Raw genomic sequence first — 18,125 nt, forward strand, 5'->3', positions numbered from 1 at the left:
CAAACCAATAAACTATGAAATAAAGTGTCTTAGAAAACACAACAAGTTTTGTAAAAAGAGGAAACAACCACTGGATATGGTTTATTGCAAGCTCTTTTAACCTTACAAACGGGTACAAACGTGTTGCCAAGCCTAACAAGTCAGACGTAGATCCTGAACATACCTCATCCTGAGTCTGTCCTCTCGTCAGCAGGTTTCTGCATGTGAGGGGGACATCGTTGATTTCCACCTCCGCCACCACGAGGTCATCTTTGCTTTTACTTGTAGCCGGACCTTTTCCCAGAGCCTGCAGCTTCAAAGACAACCGTTGCAAAAGACCAGCAGTTGGAAAGCAGGGACAAATGATGTAACAAACAAATTGACCCTAGTACTCTAGAGGTGAATATCCTTTTCATCCTCCCCTTTCAGCTGTTGAACCCAAAAGCTTTACAAACATTAGAAGAAAGCACATTACATCTACTACTTAATAATCTACCTCTTCACAAGCTCGTGCTCAAGTAAAAACACTAGTTTTATCCTCAACACATTTTAATATAATAAGTAATTACTGTTTCTGTTCTATAAATGGAGAAACACATGTAGAACTAAGCAGTGAAGTTGCTCAAACAGAAACAAGGCACCTTACGCTTGAATTGGCACCTCCGACAGAAATCCGCGAGACTAATAAAACATGCAATTCATGCTTCTCTCAACTCCCCTTACACAGAAACAGAATTTAGAATTTCTGTTCAAGATCTAAACTCATCCAATGCTACAACCACGCTTCCCCCCACCTCGTTTTTTTAAAACAAGGGCATAATATTTTGTGTCAGTATCTAAGTGTCTAAGAAAGAAAAAGCCACAGAGAGATGCAGAAGACATGACAGAAGACTTGTAGTTACAACAAAGACCTTAGAGCTTTTCCCACGTACATAGAGTTAGATAGTACACCCTCCTAAAAATTTTGAAATGCTTTTGGGGACGTAAGCATAAACCAAGACTCTGTAAAAAAAGAACCTTCCAGTAAAGTCCAAAAGGCACACATCCAGTCTCATCAATATCACATGAAGCACAGCACTTGCATGAGAGCCAGAAGGCAGCTAGAGAGGGACATAAGCCTAACGCATTGTACATGCATTCTGTTTCTCCCTTCCTTCCACATGTTAAAAAAAAAAAAAAAGTACATACATTAACCTGCAGGCTCCTCGGTTTCCATTCACTCACAATCTGAGGTGCCATCAGAGTTAATTACGCTGGAAATGTCATCATTGAACATTTCCTAACAAAAGCAAGATATGCGATAAACAACCGATCCTATTTGCAAATTAATTGGCTAAGTGGTTCCCACAGCAATATAATTTGTCACAGGATGCCAGATGCCACCAAAGCTTATGGAAAAAACATAGATGGAAGAATGAGACATCAGTATCTTCCGATTTTTAGGTGTTTCAAACTGCCAGTAAACAGACAGACTTCACTTCCATCTGGTATGACTGCAGAGGCTACCTGAAACCAAGCCACACATTCTTCAATGCTGAAAATTTCACATCCTCAGGTGGACAGTAAGTATCAAGAAGCAGGCACCACTGCGCAGCAAACAATGCGTTAAAACCATCTAGGACTGCCGATAGCAACGATCAAAGAAACACTCACTAATAAACCTCACATATTAAAACGACTGTAACAATCATTTTGGATACAGAACCTACAGAAAACCAAATACGGTGAACACATGGCAGGGTACATTTGCCACTCTTCCCTACATTATCTGTGAATAAATCCAATGACAAAACGAAGACTCATTTTCATGCTGCCTCACAAGGCAAATGCCTAGAACATATCTGGCAGTCCCACTAATACTATGCACGTGAAAAAGAAGATACAATCCGCCGTGAAAACGTACTCTTCTTGTTAACTTTGTATTTGAACGAGTCTGGAAGGCAACCTGAAACAGCCTTCTAAGCTTGGCTCCAGCATAGGCTAATAACACACAGGAAAGCAAGACTGTTCTTGTTACTGAAATGGGAAAACACGCTTGAAGTTACACTTGCTTTAGAATTTAAAAGTTCAGTTGGAAGGGACCTACAACGATCATCTAGTCCAGCTGCCTTACCACTTCAGGACTGACCAAGGCTCACGTCAGGGCTGACCAGAAGCTGACCAGGTTGGTCAGCACTTGCACATATGGCTCCGACCAATAACTTGCTTAAACATGAGAATAATTTCGTCTCATATTTTAAACCGGCAGTTTGACACAGAACTTTTTACGTCAGCTGACACTACTTAGAAAATACTTCAGAAAAAAGCTTATCACGTTCCTACAGATCTCTTTGGTTAAGCCTTACAGAAGAGCAGTGGGACTGACCTCGCAGCCACGCCACTGTTTTCTGTTGCTGATAAAATCTGAAGAAAGGTTTTCCGATTGTTTTTTGTCACATCCTACTTCACGAAGCAAGCCTCCATCGTTTCCCGTCTCACCGAGAGCCATTCCGACAAATAAAGGCCGCAGGTCGCCAGAAAACAGACGCGACACCCACCCTCGCCCACCACCTCCGGGCCTGGCGGTCCCACCGGCACGGCACGGCGCGGCTCCTGCCGCCCCTCCGGGCACCCACCTTGTCCGCCGTGCTGGGCGCCGGCTTCAGTTTCCCTTTGGCCATTAGCATCGCGTTGATTTTCGCGGCCACGGCCGCGGCCGCATCCAGCGCTCCCGAGGGGGCTGCGGAGCTCTCGGAGCCCGCCACAGCGGAGCCACCATCTCCGCCGCCGGGAAAGGGGCGCCCAGGCAGCGGCGCCGTGCCGGGGAGAAGGAAAGCGGGGGCCGGGCCGGGCTGGTCCCACTTACTGCGCCGCCTGGAAAAGAGAGAGGCCTCAGTCCCGGCCGCCTCCGAGCCCGCTGCCCCGCGGGAGCTCCAGGACCTGCCGCGCCTCGGAACCGCCGCACCGAGGCCCTTCTCCAGGGGTGCCCGACGACCCGCCGCGCCCGCGGGCCAGCCTCACCCGCCAGCGGCCCCAGCGTCGCGCTGCCCTCCGCCACCCGCTGACATGGCTCCGGCCCGGCTCCGCCGCCTCCGCGCCAGCCGCACCGTCATTTCCGGCCTCGAGGCCGCCTCGAAACGCCCCTTCCGGGCGTTGCCACGGAGACGCCGCGGCCCGTGGGCGGCGTCCGCTCCGGCGGAGGGACCGGGAACTGGCACCGGGCAGGCGAGGGCGAGCGGGGCGGGGCGCGGTACCTGCCCCCGCTCTCTTAGCGGGCGGTCCGCTCCGTGGCTGACCGTGGGAAACCGCCCACCGACCGCGTAGCGCAGCGGCAAAGGCGGGGCAGGGTGGGACAGGCCGGAGAGCACCCACCCCGCGGGGCTGCCGGCGATGACGCCGCGGAAGACGGAGGCTGCAGACTTGACGCACGCGCACTGCTGCCCCTAGTGGGCCGGCCGGGCAGCAGGGCGGCTGACGCATGCGCGCAGCCCCCCTGCCGCCTTCGCGCCGGGCACTCCGCGCTGCCCCCTGGCGCATGCGCACTGCTCCCTCGCGCGCTGAGGCCCGAGAGGCAGGTCGTGCGACGTTGGGTCCAGCGGCAGCCGCCGGACTCTCACCTATGCTTTCTCCAGCTGGACGGAAATGGACAGAAACAGTTCCCTGGGAAAGGGAGGGTGTTTCAAGGGCTCCCCCAGGAGGGAAACCTCTCAGAAACTTCCTTTCCCTCCAAAGTATCATCCTATTCCTGAAGGAAAAAGCGGGCAAGAAGTCAGTTGGGGACTTGCCACGTCAAGGGTGGCAGCAGGAGCTGGCCCTGCTCCATGAGGAGACTGATGAATGCTGGCCCAGTAACGACTCCTCAGGTGTCACAAGGGAAGGGGACCATCGCAGCAGCAAATGCTATGACAGGCTCCTGCAGAGGCATCATCTATCTCCATTAACTAATTAACAATTGCTTTGTTCTTTGCACTCCTAACTGGGGCTCCTGCAATCCTTCCCCAGGATCCCACCAGTCTGATCATCTCTTCTGGGACTGAACTAGAGGCCCAGCGAGGCGGCGACCATCCTGAGCCCTGCCACGCGTGTTTTGCAGACGGCTGCTCCACAGAGCCCCCAGCGTCCCCCTCTCACGAGACCGGGTCAGACCTCGGGAAGGGGCAGTGCCAGGTGCCACCCACGGAAGGGTCGGATCCCGGCAGCTGAATGTCAAGAAGGGTGTCCCTCCGCCACCCGCGGCCCACGTGCGCACTTCAGCTACAGCTCTTGGGCTGCAGAAGCGTACTGTTTGTTACCCATCACAAAATGCTGACGCCTTTTGTTACCAGGCGAGGGGAAGAGCTCCCAGTGGAGAAGTGTATTTTGGGGTCAGTCTGGCTCCCACGCCTTCAGCTTGAATATATGTTCTTTATTTAATACGTTTATTATATCCCAAAGCGGGGCGCAGGGCCCCTGAGCTGACTGAGGGATCACAAAGCTGTGCACGCATCTCCCGCTGCTTGGAGAAGAGCTTCAGGTGGAATGAGTCTTCTTGAAGGCAGGGTCTCTGGAGGCCAAGTGTCCTGGCTTGCTGAGGGGCTAGCTGCTGTCAGGGCTTTAGATACCACAGTAGGCGGGCTTGGTTGGATGAACGTAGCTGAACAAGGCATGTGCCCTGTCATGCTTCTTTTCGGGAAAGTAAAGGCATAGCTTGTCCAGGAGATGACCTGGCCAGAAGTTATTGTCGCTTGACTTTTGCATCTTACTCCTCTGAGGGTGCCTGTGAAAAAAAGCGGGCCAAAAAAGGGAAGAAAAAAAATTTATGTAAGAGAATAGCATGCTTTACAGAAATAAAATTCTGGGCAGCTTCACTGCTTCTCTTAGTGAGTGCAAAAGCGAGCCTGACAAGAACCAGCTCTCTGGGCTTCCAGGCCCTGGAAAGCCCTGCCAGACCTGTGCTGACCCTGTAGGTACGTATTGGACACGACCGACACAGGAAACGCCAGCTTGCAAAGCAAGTATCTTAAGAGCTGGCACGTTGCCCATCACTGTAGTATCGAAACACTTTTAACTGAGATGACCAAAGACTATTGTGCTCTGCTTTGCAATGTTCTTTTCTCTCCAAAAGCTTCTACAGCCATCCAAAGCTCGGCTCTCCAGGACTGTCTTTCTTCCACAAGAATAAACGTTCTCCGAGGGGATTTCAGACAAGCGTTGGCTCAGTCTGAGGAGAAGTTTTGTCACCTCTATGGTTCAGAGCACAGAGCTAGTCCCAGCTAGCGTGCAAGGCTCCTGCCAGGCACCACAAACTGTTCACCAGCACCACTGCAACCCAATGACTTAGCTAAAACATGGGAGTGGCCGTGTAGCTGAGAAGGGGATCTGCCCCTTCGCCGTTGCTCGCTGCCTTGCGGCATCCTAATGGCTCACTCCGATACCTCGGTGCTGCCTCTGACGCCATGGGGACTGAGCACAGAGGGGTGGTACACAGCAGGACAGCAGGAGGGAACTGATCTTCAGCCCTCTTTGAACAAACCTATTTTCTGCCTCCTTGGCCTGGCTTCCAGATGCAGTTCCTGATCTGGAGGTGCTCCCACGTGATGAAGCATCAGCACATCCTGTGCTGTAGTATCCTCCAGGCTGCCTGATCTTCCTTACGTCTTCTCCTTCCTTGATGATCTTGTCTCCTGGATGCAGCAGGGCTGTTGGCAAAGTGCAGAGAGAAAACAGTCATGCCTCGCCCTGGGATCATAAGCCCCGTTTCAGCTTAGATGTTGTAGGCGTAGCAGTCTGCAGCTCAGCCACAGCCATGCCTGTTCCTGGCTATGAACCCACTGATCCCGACCCTGGTCTGACTTCCCGGCTTGACCTTGGACATGCCCCATCACCACAAACTTGCTTCGTGAGCTGCACTCTCGGCTGAACCTGGCTACTGTTGCAGGGGCAACGGGAGAGGGCCCTGGCCGATCTGCAGAACCCTTTGATATCTCAGCCCTGCTCCGGCCCTGCTGATGATATTGCTGACCCCAACTGGCAGCATCTGCCGTGGCCCTCTGAGGGCTGCAAACACGCTCCAACAGCAGTGCCCCCTGACACTAGTTGTGCTTCTGGGCTTGGGAAGAGACATGAACTTGTCAGATTTAGTGCATTCACATCAGGCTCTTGGTCTTTGCCCTACCTTTCTGCAGCGTTGGCTCGGCAACGTGAACATTTCGCTCTTTGCACAGCTTGGAGCTCTTCAGATAGCTCGTGACGGCATTCCTACGATATCGGTCAACCAGTTCTCCCAAATCGGCCTCTACAGTTGACGGCAGACAGTGCTCATCAATGGGGCCATCCCCAGATCTCACCATCCGGCACTTTTCTTTCCATTCTATCGGGCTGTCTTTGTTCTGCAAGTAAAGGGCAGGTCCTGATTAGCATTCGGTGGGGCCCTGGAGTTGCTGCATTCCCTTCAGGGAAGCTACAGGCAGGGATTCATCTCAAAAGTATGTGCAGACAGGAGCTGGCACCCTACAGTGGGATCACAGGGACAGGCACTCCTCTGGGAGTTCGGTTCCCATCCTGAGCTGGGTCCTCAGACAGATATTCCCTGGAGAGCTTAGTAGAAGAGCAACACACCGGGCACAGGTGCCTCAGATGAAAAAAGCCTTGCAGTCACCTTCTCATTTCTGATTGTGTCAGGGAGCCAGAGGCTCTCCCCATTGCCGGTGACTGTGGCGCAGCATGTTGGCAAGAGGAGGTAGCTCTGGATTCTGCCAGAGTTCATCCAACCCAAGATGCTCCAAAGAAAACACTTGGGAGTGAGCGAATGAGCGAGTCACTGTTATGTTTCCATTGGACCGCCTTGCACTGAGCCTCACAACTGAACAGGACAAAGTACTTATCAGCACCTTAAGGGACAAATCACCTGTCTGGCAGACAGGTTGACGAGATGATCAGAAGACAACTCCGTCCCCAGACGTAGAACCTGCTTCAACTTCTCCTCCTCCTCCTTGCCAGTTACCCAGAAAAAATGTTTACCTCACCAGAGTGTTCAGAAGCCAAACAAATTGTTTGAGATGGCTTGTAGCACCTCAGCTGCAAGGCACCATGTGCTCAAGAGAATACTGAGAAGCTAATACTCACGATAACATTGCCTTGCCCTTTCCTCTACTGCTGCACTGTCCTCTAAACCACCCCACATTCACCAAGGCATGGAGGTGCACTTGTTCTCCTGCCTCATACACAGTACCTTCTCCCACCGTTTCCTCTCTCTCAAGTTTTTTCCAATCTCTTCCATTTCATCACAGCTCAGATGCCGTCGTTCTGGCTCGGTGTTGACTGGTGGAAGTTCCAAGTGTATTAACTTTCTTTCAGGCTTGGTAGGAGCATGAGGCGTCATCCCTTTGGCTGTGTCCCCAGAAGAAGGTAGACAAGTGGCAGTTTTGCAGGTGGCTTTCTGGAACTGAGCACCTACACCTAGGATAGATTAAAACACAAACAAACAAAAAGCCCAGAGAAGCCACGTTAGAGCATAGGAGAAAGGAACATCAGATCCATGTTTAAGACAAAGGGGGCTGGCACGTTGTGCTGGTTGGAACTCCCAACAGAGCTTACTAAAGAATAAGCTCTTTGGGGTTTTCCAGCTGCCACCAGCAGCTGGAGAAAGGGTCTGCTTCGGGTGACCTGGATGATGAATGCTAACAAATAAAAATCCAGTACAGGATGTTAAACCACAGGGTTCAGACTTCGATCCCAACCTGAAAGATCGGCTAACCTGTCTCCTGCAATTGGGCCGACTATGATATTGAACATCCCCCAGATCATTCAGCTTCTCCCTACAAGTCTCCTTCTGGCCACTCTGCTCTAGGACAATGGTCTCAAGAAGCCATATTCTGGACCCCCCCTTGGCATTTTCTGCATGTGTAGAGATCCCTTCCCAACCCAGTGCTCTCCTCTCACCGGTTTTGCTATCTTGGGATTGTCCTTTCCTCATTTCCAGCCACTGCTTTTGACAGTCAACCAGATCTTCAAGGCTTATAAAATCCCCCGGTTTTGACGAAGTCAAGAAGATGACCACGTCCTCCAGATCCTTGTCGCTGATGGAAACTTTGGTCTGGCAACCAAAACAGAAAATGACAGTGGGATTACCAAAAGATCAAGGCTTGCCCCAGAGCGGGAGGGGCAAGCTTTGCTGTTATTCCAGTGAGGCCCAGCGTGAGCCATGCTGTGTGAACATGTACTGAGAGTGCAGTGGGGAGATGTAGGTGGGAGGAAGACCCAAGTATCAACACTGGGAGGGTCGGTGCCAGTTCAGGGTCTACAGCAGGATCCTGGCAGCCACATTACTGAATGGTGACTGTCTTCCAAATCTATGAGGCAATGGGTTTCTTCATTCCCTGCTAGGACTCACTCTGCAGGTGCATCTCTGCAGCTGCCCCTTCCCTTTGCCCTTCAGCTTTTCACAGGTTGTGGGAGCCATTCTCAGAGTAAGGCAAGCGAAAAGGCCCCTTGCTGAAGCTCTTCCGCTTGCTCTGGGTTGGCATGCAGGAAAATAGGGCAGAGTGGCAGCAGTTCATTACTTTTCTGTTCCCTATGTACCTCCTTGATGACTTTAATGAAGTCCGCTCTCTTGATCTTCCTCCCGTCCATACCAGCCTTCTTGAATATGCCCACAATGCTCAGCTTCTTTTTGTGCAGGAGGTCATGCAGCGTGCCAAGAGCCTGGGGGTATGGTGCACAAACAAGGGGAACGCTACCCTTCTTCCAGGGCTGGCTGCGTTTTTGTGGTGAACGCTGAAAAGGATTAGAAAATACCCTGTGATCACCATTATCCAGGATCACCATGCCCATCAGTGTGGCATCAGCTGGCGTAAAGCAGCGTCACTCTACTGATTTGACAGCAGATGCCATCTCCCACACACTTCCGTACTTACGTCCAGGCTGTCAGTCACAGCTGATTTGACAGCAGCCCTCCTGTCTGCTCCGCGTGCCTTTATTCTTTGCCAGCACCTTCTTTCTTGATTGCTGAGGGAAGGTTTTTGACTCAGCCATTTTTCAATGTCCCCTAAGCTTTCCAGCTCAGTTCGAAACTGCCTCCTCGCCTGAATCCAAGCCTCCGCCGTTTGTAGACCCTCTTCTGTATCAGAGGTGGTCTCTGGGGAGCTCGCGCTATAGTCTTCCTCCTGGGGCAGCTGCGAGACAGACAGATGACAGAAATCCATGGCCCGACTTGGTTTCAAAAAGGCAGAAGCCAGTCTTGCCACAGGTGGAGCAAAAATAATGTAACGCCTGGATTTGGATGGCCCACACATACTTGCTTTTGGTTTAAAGGCAAAAGCTGGATACATGTTTCTCCAATGGCGTCGTTGGAAACCATGCTCCAAGACCACATCTGGCTTGACATCAGTCAACTCTCAATCGCAGCCTTGCTGCTAACGCTGGTACTTTGCACAACACAGATGCACTTTTTGCAGAATCGAGAGTTGGGGTCAGGTGGATATGGCGGCTTCCAAAAATGGCAGCAAGCCCATCACAGAACAGTACGGAAACATGCATGGTAGGATGTGGTCAAAAATGGCGGCCTCTGTGTGTGTAGCGGGCAGGGGCCTCCAGTTCTGACATGCTTCTGCTGAACTGGGAGGTGTGGGGTGGGATGGGGTGGAAACAAGGCCGTCAGCAAACCGTAGAGCAGCATGAAAACAGGTGGATCCTGCCATGTCACAAAATGCTGGCTCCCTGCCACCAAGGAGCAGCTGCAATAGCATGTCGGCCATTTAGCTGATGAAGAGCAGCTAGAGTGCTCTCCATACTACTTGGAGAGACAGCTCTCCCCCTCCACACCACTGGGTGGAGCTCACTCAAGCCATGTGACTGGGAGAGATCCTGCTCAAGCCCCAGAGCCAGTGCCTGGGCAGAGATGGCCTCCGTTCCCGGGATGGAACAGGCCCTCTGATGCCCTCACACTGGCTGGCTGCTCGTTTTGTCCCTTGGCCTCTACCGGCCATTCCTCCCTCATAGCAGTGAGCAGGTGAGAATGAAAACCATAGCCACCCAACCTGCTCTTTGGAGGGAACAACGCTCCTGGCACTTGCAGACCTTCCCAACTCAGTGCCACCACAACCAGAAAAAGGCCACTCTGTTGACAATCCCATACCTGGGCCCTCCACATCTTGTCACTTTCTCTCCCAGCTTGCTGTTGAGGCAACCTTCCTGCTTTTCTGTTCTCTTCTTTCTCCTTCCTTTTGGCCATGGATGCCTCCAATTTTCTTCTACTGTTCAGCCCAAATACAGACTGTTCTTTCTACAGAAACCCAGAAATGCAATAGCAGCAGTTACCCATCTGTCTTTTTTTTTTTTTTTTAAATAACGTTCTCATCTCTCTCTCATCTTCCCTTTTTTCCCAGTTTCTGTCAACAGACAGTTCTTACAGATGCAACCAGAATGTCCTTTTGTTATGACCAATGAACTAAGTCATCAAAGAGCTACTTTTTGAAAAGGGCTTGTTGTGGTTTAACCCCAGCCAGCAACTAAGCACCATGCAGCTGCTCACTCACTCCCACCCCCGCAGTGGGATGGGAGAGAGAATCAGAAAATAAAAAAAGTAAAACTTGTGGGTTGAGATAAGAACAGTTTAATAGAACTGAGAAGAGGAAACTAATAATGATAACACTAATAAAATGACAATAGTAAGAATAAAAGGATTGGAATATACAAGTGATGCACAATGCAGTTGCTCACCACTCACCGACTGATGCCCAGTTAGTCCCCGAGCAGTGATCCCCCCCGCCCCCACTCCCCCCAGTTTATATACTAGACATGACATCACATGGTATGGAATTCCCCTTTGGCCAGTTTGGGTCAGCTGTCCTGGCTGTGTCCCCTCCCAACTTCTTGTGCCCCACCAGCCTTCTTGCTGGCTGGGCAGGAGAAGCTGAAAAATCCTTGACTTAGTCTAAACATTACTTAGCAACAACTGAAAACATCAGTGTGTTATCAACATTCTAGTACTGAACCCAAAACATAGCACTATACCAGCTACTAGGAAGACAATTAACTCTATTCCAGCCAAAACCAGGACAGGGCTACAGTTCCTTTTCTGAGATGAACAATACCCAAAACAGGTAATTGAACAAGAAAATGAGCCACAGTAAGAGATCTAGTCAGAGTAGTTATCTGTGTGGTTTTTTATGTACCCATTTCTCCTACGATATCCCCACTTGATTTTCTACAATCAAGTGACACAACGGTTGCCTCAATCCGTATTATGTACCTGTCCTGTCTGCCTGTGTTCTTCAGAAGTAGGCAATGGCAATGCAGGGCTCTCAAAAGGAGGTTCTTTGTGCTGCCTTCCCGGAAACAGTCTGAAAATACACACCAGTGGGAGTTGGTACGAGTGCAGGAACACTTTCTTCTCCATCCTGTGCTCACACTGCTCACCTGCTTTGGCAGCAGAGCGAACTCTCTTCACCCAATTGTCTTCCCCTCCACAGAGATAAGGGATAACCCTGAGCTGTAATGCTCAGATGTGCCAACAAGGAACTCAAGGAAGGCTCCGGGACACGCAGACTGATGCGGCCCTCTTGATGGAACAGGAGGATTTGCATCCTGTGCAATGACAGGCACCTGGAGATACTGGTATCTCCCTCCTGGCCACTACACTGACCATTGCAAAGCAGTCCCAAATACTGTGGGACTTCCCATCCAGCAAGGAAATGCACTGTGTGGCAATGTGTGTTAACAGCCCTTCTGAGTTAATACAAACACTGGGTCCAAAGGAAACGGGAACAGGTTTCTCGGAGAGCTTGGGCAGTCTGCAGCCCTCAAGGCTTTGAAGACAAGCCTGGATAAAGTCCTGAGCAACCTGGTCTGACCTCAGCTCATAGCTGACTCTGCTTGGAGCAGCTGGTTGGACTAGGACCTCCCAAGAGCCCTTCCATTATTGTATGAGCCTATAAAACATCCCACACAAGTACTACAAGCACAAGGCCACTCTAATCGAGTCCTTTCAGAGTTTCACCTGCCAGGAGGCCCTTTTCCCTCCATTTTCTCCTCTGCTTCTTCCTCCATCTCAGCTCTGGCTAAGCAGTCTGGAGAAACACCCGTTTGCAGAAGGTGTAATGTGTGACGAACAGCCGCTGCAAGCGTGAAAGGAGAAAACCTCTTAGAACAGGCAGGAGGAGGCACAGATCTGCTCTGCAGTGTTAGAAGCTGTTTAATGCCTCACTGGGATTCCTTGTGAGACCTGTTTTCTCAGAGGGACATCTTAAGTCCTTTCCGACACCAGCCCTTGATCCTGTTCAACCCTTAATAGCCAAATTATTCTCTTCAGTGTGAGTTTTCTCCTGCTGCAGCCAGTTCTTCCTCTGCACAGTAGCTTTCGGGGTGAGACAGATCTTGGCGCTTAACAGCCTCTTTCAGGGGAACAATTTCTTAGCATTGCATACGTGTTTGGTATACGAAAATTGGCTATCATGGCACTCAACCATGTTATAGCTCTGATGTTCCTGAGGAGTTTAGGTCAAGGAGCTAGACTTCCCAGCCTCAAAAGAGAAGTGAGGTCTCAGCGCAGCTTAGCACCTTTGGCACAGTTGTTCTCTACGCAATTTTTCTTATTGACTCACGCCGCGGTGATTCCAAGAGATGTACCAGACCCCCAGCCCCCCACAGCTCAAGGCAGAGTTTGCGATTCACAGTGCTGATGGACTTCCCAAAACATTTACTCCCTCCTGCACAAACTCCTAAAATGGAACACTCCAGGGCACGGAGTGCAGGGGCAAAACAGACTTCAGCACCGTCAACTGCAGTTGGTCCTGGTGAGCCCACCTGGTTCCAAAATAAGTCCCTTGAGACTTACCAGGAGGGGTAAATAGAGGCACACAGGGTGCCTCTACCATCCCAGGCATCTATTCTAGCCTGGGCCCTAAACACCCACCCATAATGAAGACAGGCAAATGCGCAAACCTCTGCCAGGAATCAGTCACTCTTATTCCCATGCACATTACCTCTTATTCCCATGCTGCTCAAAGCACTCTCGAATTCTGCACATATCTCTTCATCTGTGAGAGAAGCTGTTCGAGGCACAGTCCTAATCTCAAACCTGGAAATAGGAAGAAGGCACCATTCTGAGAAAAGGGCTGCTTTGCCAGATGAATGTCAAAGTATCTCTACAGAGAGAGTCAACTTCATATTCTAGGCCATTAAGGGAAACACTGAGCAGTGCCGGCCTCAGGAATGGCTCAGCAACCCCTCGCCAGACAGAGGTTTTTGGGTTTTGCCTCAGTCCTCCTGTGCCATCTTGACCCAAGAAGGCATTTCAGAGATACCTCTAGAATCATGGACTCATTTAGGTTGGAAAAGACCTTTAAGATCATCAAGTCCAACCATCAACCATGCCCACTAAACCATGTTCTCGAGTACCTTGTCTACCTGCCTTTTTATGAATACCTCCAGGGACGGTGACTCAACCACTTCCCTGGGCAGCCTGTTCCAATGCCTGACAACCCTTTCCGTAAAGAAATTTTTCCTAATATCCAATCTAAACCTCCACTGCCGCAGCTTGAGGCCACTTCTTCTTGTCCTATCTCCAGCCACCTGACAGAAGAGACCAGCACCCACCTCACTACAACCTCCTTTCAGGTAGCTGTAGAGGGTGATAAGGTCTCCCTTCAGCCTCCTTCTCTCCAGACTAAACCACCCCAGTTCCCTCAGCCACTCCTCATAAGACTTGTGTTCCAGGCCCCTCACCAACTTGGTTGCCTTTCTCTGGACACGCTCCAGCACCTCAATGTCTTTCCTGTAGTGAGGGGCCCAAAACTGAACAGAGTACTCAAGGTGCAGCCTCACCAGTGCGGGGTACAGGGGAATATCACTTCCCTGCTCCTGCTGGCCACACTATTTCTGATACATGTCAGGATGCTGTTGGCCTTCTTGGCCACCTGGGCACACTGCTCGCTCATATTCAGCCGGCTGTCAGCCAGCACCCCCAGCCTTTTTCTGCCAGGCAGGCAGCTTTTCAGCCACTCTTCCCCAAGCCTGTAGCGCTGCATGGGGTTGTTGTGACCAAAGTGCAGGACCCAGCACTTGGCCTTGTTGAACCTCATTCAGTTGACCTTGGCCCATCGATCCAGTCTGTCCAGATCCCTCTGCAGACCCTTCCCACCCTCGAGCAGATCAACCCTCCCTCCCAACTTGGTGTCATCCACAAACTTACTGAGGGTGCACTTGATCCACTCGTCCAGATCATTAATAAAGATATTAAACAGAACTGGGCCCAGTACTGAACCCCAATACTGAGCAATACTTTGATTCACATGACTTTCACAGAAGGCACAGAAACGTCACAGGCAGAGGACTTGCATGCATCTGGTCTCTGATCCACCCCCTAAGTGAAGCCTTCCATGTTATACTCAAAACAATAGAAATATTAGGGTCTTATTTCTGTTACATGTTTGGGCAGTCTCTACCAATGGAAAGAGAATGAGCAGATGAAACGTTAGGAGGGTTGCCTAAATTCCTCTGCCTAGTGAACCAGTTCCCTCTGATGGGAGTAATGGTAAAATGCAAACCACAATCAGTAACAGAGGATGCACAACTCCAGACTACGCAAAAGCAAGGATGACGTTGTCAAACTACTGGTTTGCAGTTAAAGTGCTACATTTGCACTTGGTCAGATGAGGGCTGCAGAAACAAATATACTCACTGTGGAAACTGGTGGACACGGCCAAAACGGCTCAGAGAGAGAGTGGGTTCTTTGTCCGATATGACCCATTTCTTCTGCAACAGAGACAGAAACATCTGATGTGACTCCAAGGAAATGAACTCAATGCTCACAACGGCCTTTCCATAGCTCCAAGAATTAGCAGCGTCTCAGCAAACTTCTGGTCAAGTGCCTCAGCCCCTTGCTAAAACAAGCTGCACAGCATATATAACCTGCTAGGGCAAGGAACGTTGCCAGCCTTTTTGCAAGGACCGGACTTGACGGTGTCAGGCAGGAGACTCCTTGTTTACCAGGGACGAAGTCAATGGAGGCAAACACGTAAGAAGGCCCATTACAACCCTGGGTTCCTGGCTGCTGGTTGCAGCGAGCTTGCTCGCTTTAACTATTGCTGAACTGAGAGCAAATAGTTCCAAGCTGATTTTATCCCCAGAGTCCTTCCAAAGACTTCCAAAGAGTCTGCATGCCTCTGCAGCATAGAGGAATCCAGCCACCGGCTCCTTCTCTTTCATCAGGCCAGGAGAACTACACCACAGCGTGGCAGCAGCCACGAGGGGCTGATCTCAGCAAGGCCTTGGTGTCTATGCACCTCAGCCTCATGTCCAGAGCGTGGGGTGAACTCACCACCGTTGCCATTGCTTTGGCCTTTTTCCTATTTATGGCAAGGCCCTTCCAGGGCTTTCCCTTGCCCAGCAAAAGTAGTACAATGACGTCGTACCTTCCTAGCACCCTTGAACCACAGCAAATTAAAGAAACTACAGAAGACTCTCACTGCTACACACCATGCCTAGCCCAAGTGACCCAGCAGGTTACAGCTGGCCAGCAGGGCTCAGCTCCCCAGTCCTTGGACGGGATGTCAAACCCTCTCTAGGTAGCACTGCAAAAGCAATAAACTTACAGTGAACAACTTCTCTACCATGTATGTAGACTTGTTGAGGCTTAGTAAAAAGTCTTCGCAAAATGCCATTGTCACTTCTGTTCCCCGGATAGCAAGAGTGCCAATGTCCTTTAAAATGAAGTCCGTGTCTTCTCTGTTTGTTAGGATGAAGTAGAAAAAGTTCAGGGTCTCCTGCATGCAGTTCTGTACAACTTCCTCAGAATATGGGACGTCTGAGTGGACCTTCTTGTAGTTCACTGACACTCGCTTAATCTCGCCTGGAAAAGAGGGGGATGACTGTAACTCAGACAGCCGTTGAGCAGACTCAAATAAAGTGCCAGCAGCTCCCAGGTAAAATACATTGCTATAGCATTGTCTGGTCTAACCACCTGGTACAGCTCCTTAAAGGAGCTGATGTAGGCCCCTCCGCAAGTTAAGGTCAAATCACTCCATTAATGGATGTGCCAAGCCACAGCCATGATTCCCTAAACAGAATGAGGAACGTCTGTGTCCAAGAACCTCAGCCATCTGTGTCCACGCTGTGCAGGAGGGCAGGACAGGGTGGGATGAATGGGGTTGGTTCCCATGGGAAGAGCAGAGGGTGCTGGGCCCTGGAACTGAGCCCACATGTAGCACATTCCTGGTCTGGGGAGACTTGCATATAAACAGAAATAAACCAGCAAACTCTTAGTGTTGCACAGGCCCCATCAGTGGCACACTGCAGATACAGCAATGGCAGCAATGGTCAAAAACGGCAACAAATCTGGTCATCAGCAGGTTTCTGTGCTAGCTATCATTTCCATCTCTCATTCAAGGCTCTCTACAGCTGACTTTGACCCACTTCTCTGCATAAAAGTAGCTCTGAGGGTCTGTGGGTGTTTGCCTCAACAAGGTCTGGTGCAGTGCAAGAACAAAGCACCAGCATCATTTCAACGGCTTTATGGTAAACAGTTCCAATAAAGGATCAGCAGCCAGCAAGCATCCTACAAATCAATACATGTGACTGGCACAAACCCAATTGCTCAAGCAGATTACGGAGAGATGGTCTAACTTTGTACAGCCTTAATAAAAACTACTGCAAAAGAAATGGCCCCCTTCCAGGCATTGCTGCTTGGTGGGCTGTTTGTGTCATCCCATGGAGGTTGCTCTCAGGGCCTTCTGAAGGCCTCTGATGTGTCCATCATTGCTTCTAAACAGCAACCAGCATAAACACCAAATACATGGACGTACGGGAAAACAAAGAATTTCTTTGCTCTTCTTACCAGGAACAGGTACAGAAGCATGTTGCAGCCCACGGATCTGTGCAAGAGTCCTGGACAGCAAAAACACAGGTCTCTGAAAGGTGAGCACCTCGCCATTTTCAAAAGAGAGCCATTTTTGAAGATGAAATGTTCCCAGTCCTGTTACCCTGACAGCCCGAGGCTGGAAAAAGAAGAGAAGGGCAAGCATTTGTAGGTTGAAAAACAGAGTAAGGACTTGTGAGAGCTTGCAAGGGGGGTGCCTTGCGCCCTGCCGCCTCCTGGTGCGGAACACTTTTGCACACCTCAACTAGATTTTTATTTCTGTATTTATATATTGCATATATATATAAAAATATATATATTATGTTACTTTTTTAAAAAATAATGTATTTATTTTATGTCTCTCAATTTATGGAGAAGCTGGTCTGGCACATTTGTGGCAAATCTGTAAATCGCAATGCAGTTCTGGGAAGAACAACAGCACTTGGTGGCACAGGGCTGCCGGGATGCCTGAAGCCATCTGGGCGAGGGGAGGGGTAGGGTAGGATCCCACCTTTCTCTTCAGGAGCTGCTGCCGAACATACTTAGACACACTGCTCCAAATAGCAGCGACATCTGAAAAGCAAGAGAAAGGCACGTCAAGCTCCAAGTCAGCCAGCTCACGTCCCGTCAGCACATCTGTAGACAAGGAGGCAGCAGATGCAAGTGTGCTTCAACACGACTCACAGGATAAACCCAACCTGTGACACGGGCCAAATCTTGGATTAGCCTCAGCCTTCTTCCAACAGGACATCTTTCCCATCAGAGCCAGGTCCCTGAGTGTGACCCGCTGCTGAGGGAAACCCGTCTATGGGACTGCCAGCATGGCAAGGGGAGGGTGCTGCATGCACCAGACTGTGGGGCTCAGAGTGTCCCCAGGGGCCTTCTCAGCAGGGACAAAACCCCACTTCTCACAACTATTCATGCCATTCATCTTGTCTGCAGTGATACTCGTCAGAGAGCTCCCAAAGACCTTACCGTTGACAGAAAGCTTCTTGAGGGTGGGAAATGTGACCGTGCTGTAGCCGTCAGCCTTGCTGCAGAGCTCAGTGTTGGTGATCAGCTCTTCCAGGTTTGTCATGTTCTTGCTTTGGGTCAGCACGTGAGGCTGCAAGGGGAAGGATTTTAATGTCTCCTTCCAGGAAACACCTTCTCCAATGTCCTCAGCTGTGCTTCACAAAACAGCTCCCACACTGTCCCACCACCTCCCTTTGTCCTCTATGTCTCTGAGGTACAGGAGACACTCCTCATGTCCCCTGGATCAGAGACCTTGCCGAGGCCTCACAGGGAAGTGAAGGAAGGGTCTGGGGCACAGGGTTATGACGAGGAGGGGCTC

At 50.5% G+C, this 18,125-nt stretch overlaps 2 protein-coding genes across 5 annotated transcripts in view; both read right to left on the minus strand.

Moving 5' to 3' along the window:
• KHDC4 (KH domain containing 4, pre-mRNA splicing factor) overlaps window positions 1–3,322 on the minus strand; it is a 35,267-nt gene extending 31,945 nt beyond the window's left edge. For 2 of the 4 annotated variants that reach the window (XM_049805366.1, XM_049805364.1), the window contains exons 1-2: window positions 2,595–2,683; window positions 1,168–1,258 (exon numbers count right to left, since the gene is read on the minus strand). In XM_049805366.1, the coding sequence (XP_049661323.1) occupies window positions 1,168–1,218 (51 nt within the window). In that variant the 5' untranslated portion in view covers window positions 1,219–1,258; window positions 2,595–2,683. Of the gene's footprint in view, window positions 1–1,167; window positions 1,259–2,594; window positions 2,684–2,979 lie in introns of those variants that run through there. The other 2 variants (XM_049805360.1, XM_049805363.1) reach the window with 2 other exon arrangements.
• A 376-nt stretch (window positions 3,323–3,698) lies between these two features.
• On the minus strand, window positions 3,699–17,916 carry LOC126040634 (EF-hand calcium-binding domain-containing protein 12-like). The gene is made up of 16 exons (XM_049805358.1): window positions 17,768–17,916; window positions 17,304–17,365; window positions 16,772–16,931; window positions 15,531–15,787; window positions 14,618–14,691; window positions 12,921–13,015; window positions 11,936–12,053; window positions 11,189–11,279; window positions 10,073–10,219; window positions 8,853–9,110; window positions 8,518–8,712; window positions 7,879–8,032; window positions 7,169–7,395; window positions 6,113–6,326; window positions 5,471–5,636; window positions 3,699–4,714 (listed from the first exon to the last, which is right to left on the minus strand). Exons 1-16 carry the CDS (start codon window positions 17,868–17,870, stop codon window positions 4,552–4,554), a joined length of 2,484 nt encoding a protein of 827 aa, XP_049661315.1. The 5' UTR covers window positions 17,871–17,916; the 3' UTR covers window positions 3,699–4,551.
• Window positions 17,917–18,125: the final 209 nt, after the last annotated feature.

Source organism: Accipiter gentilis, chromosome 7 (assembly GCF_929443795.1).
Source record: "Accipiter gentilis chromosome 7, bAccGen1.1, whole genome shotgun sequence".
NCBI lineage: Eukaryota > Metazoa > Chordata > Aves > Accipitriformes > Accipitridae > Astur > Astur gentilis.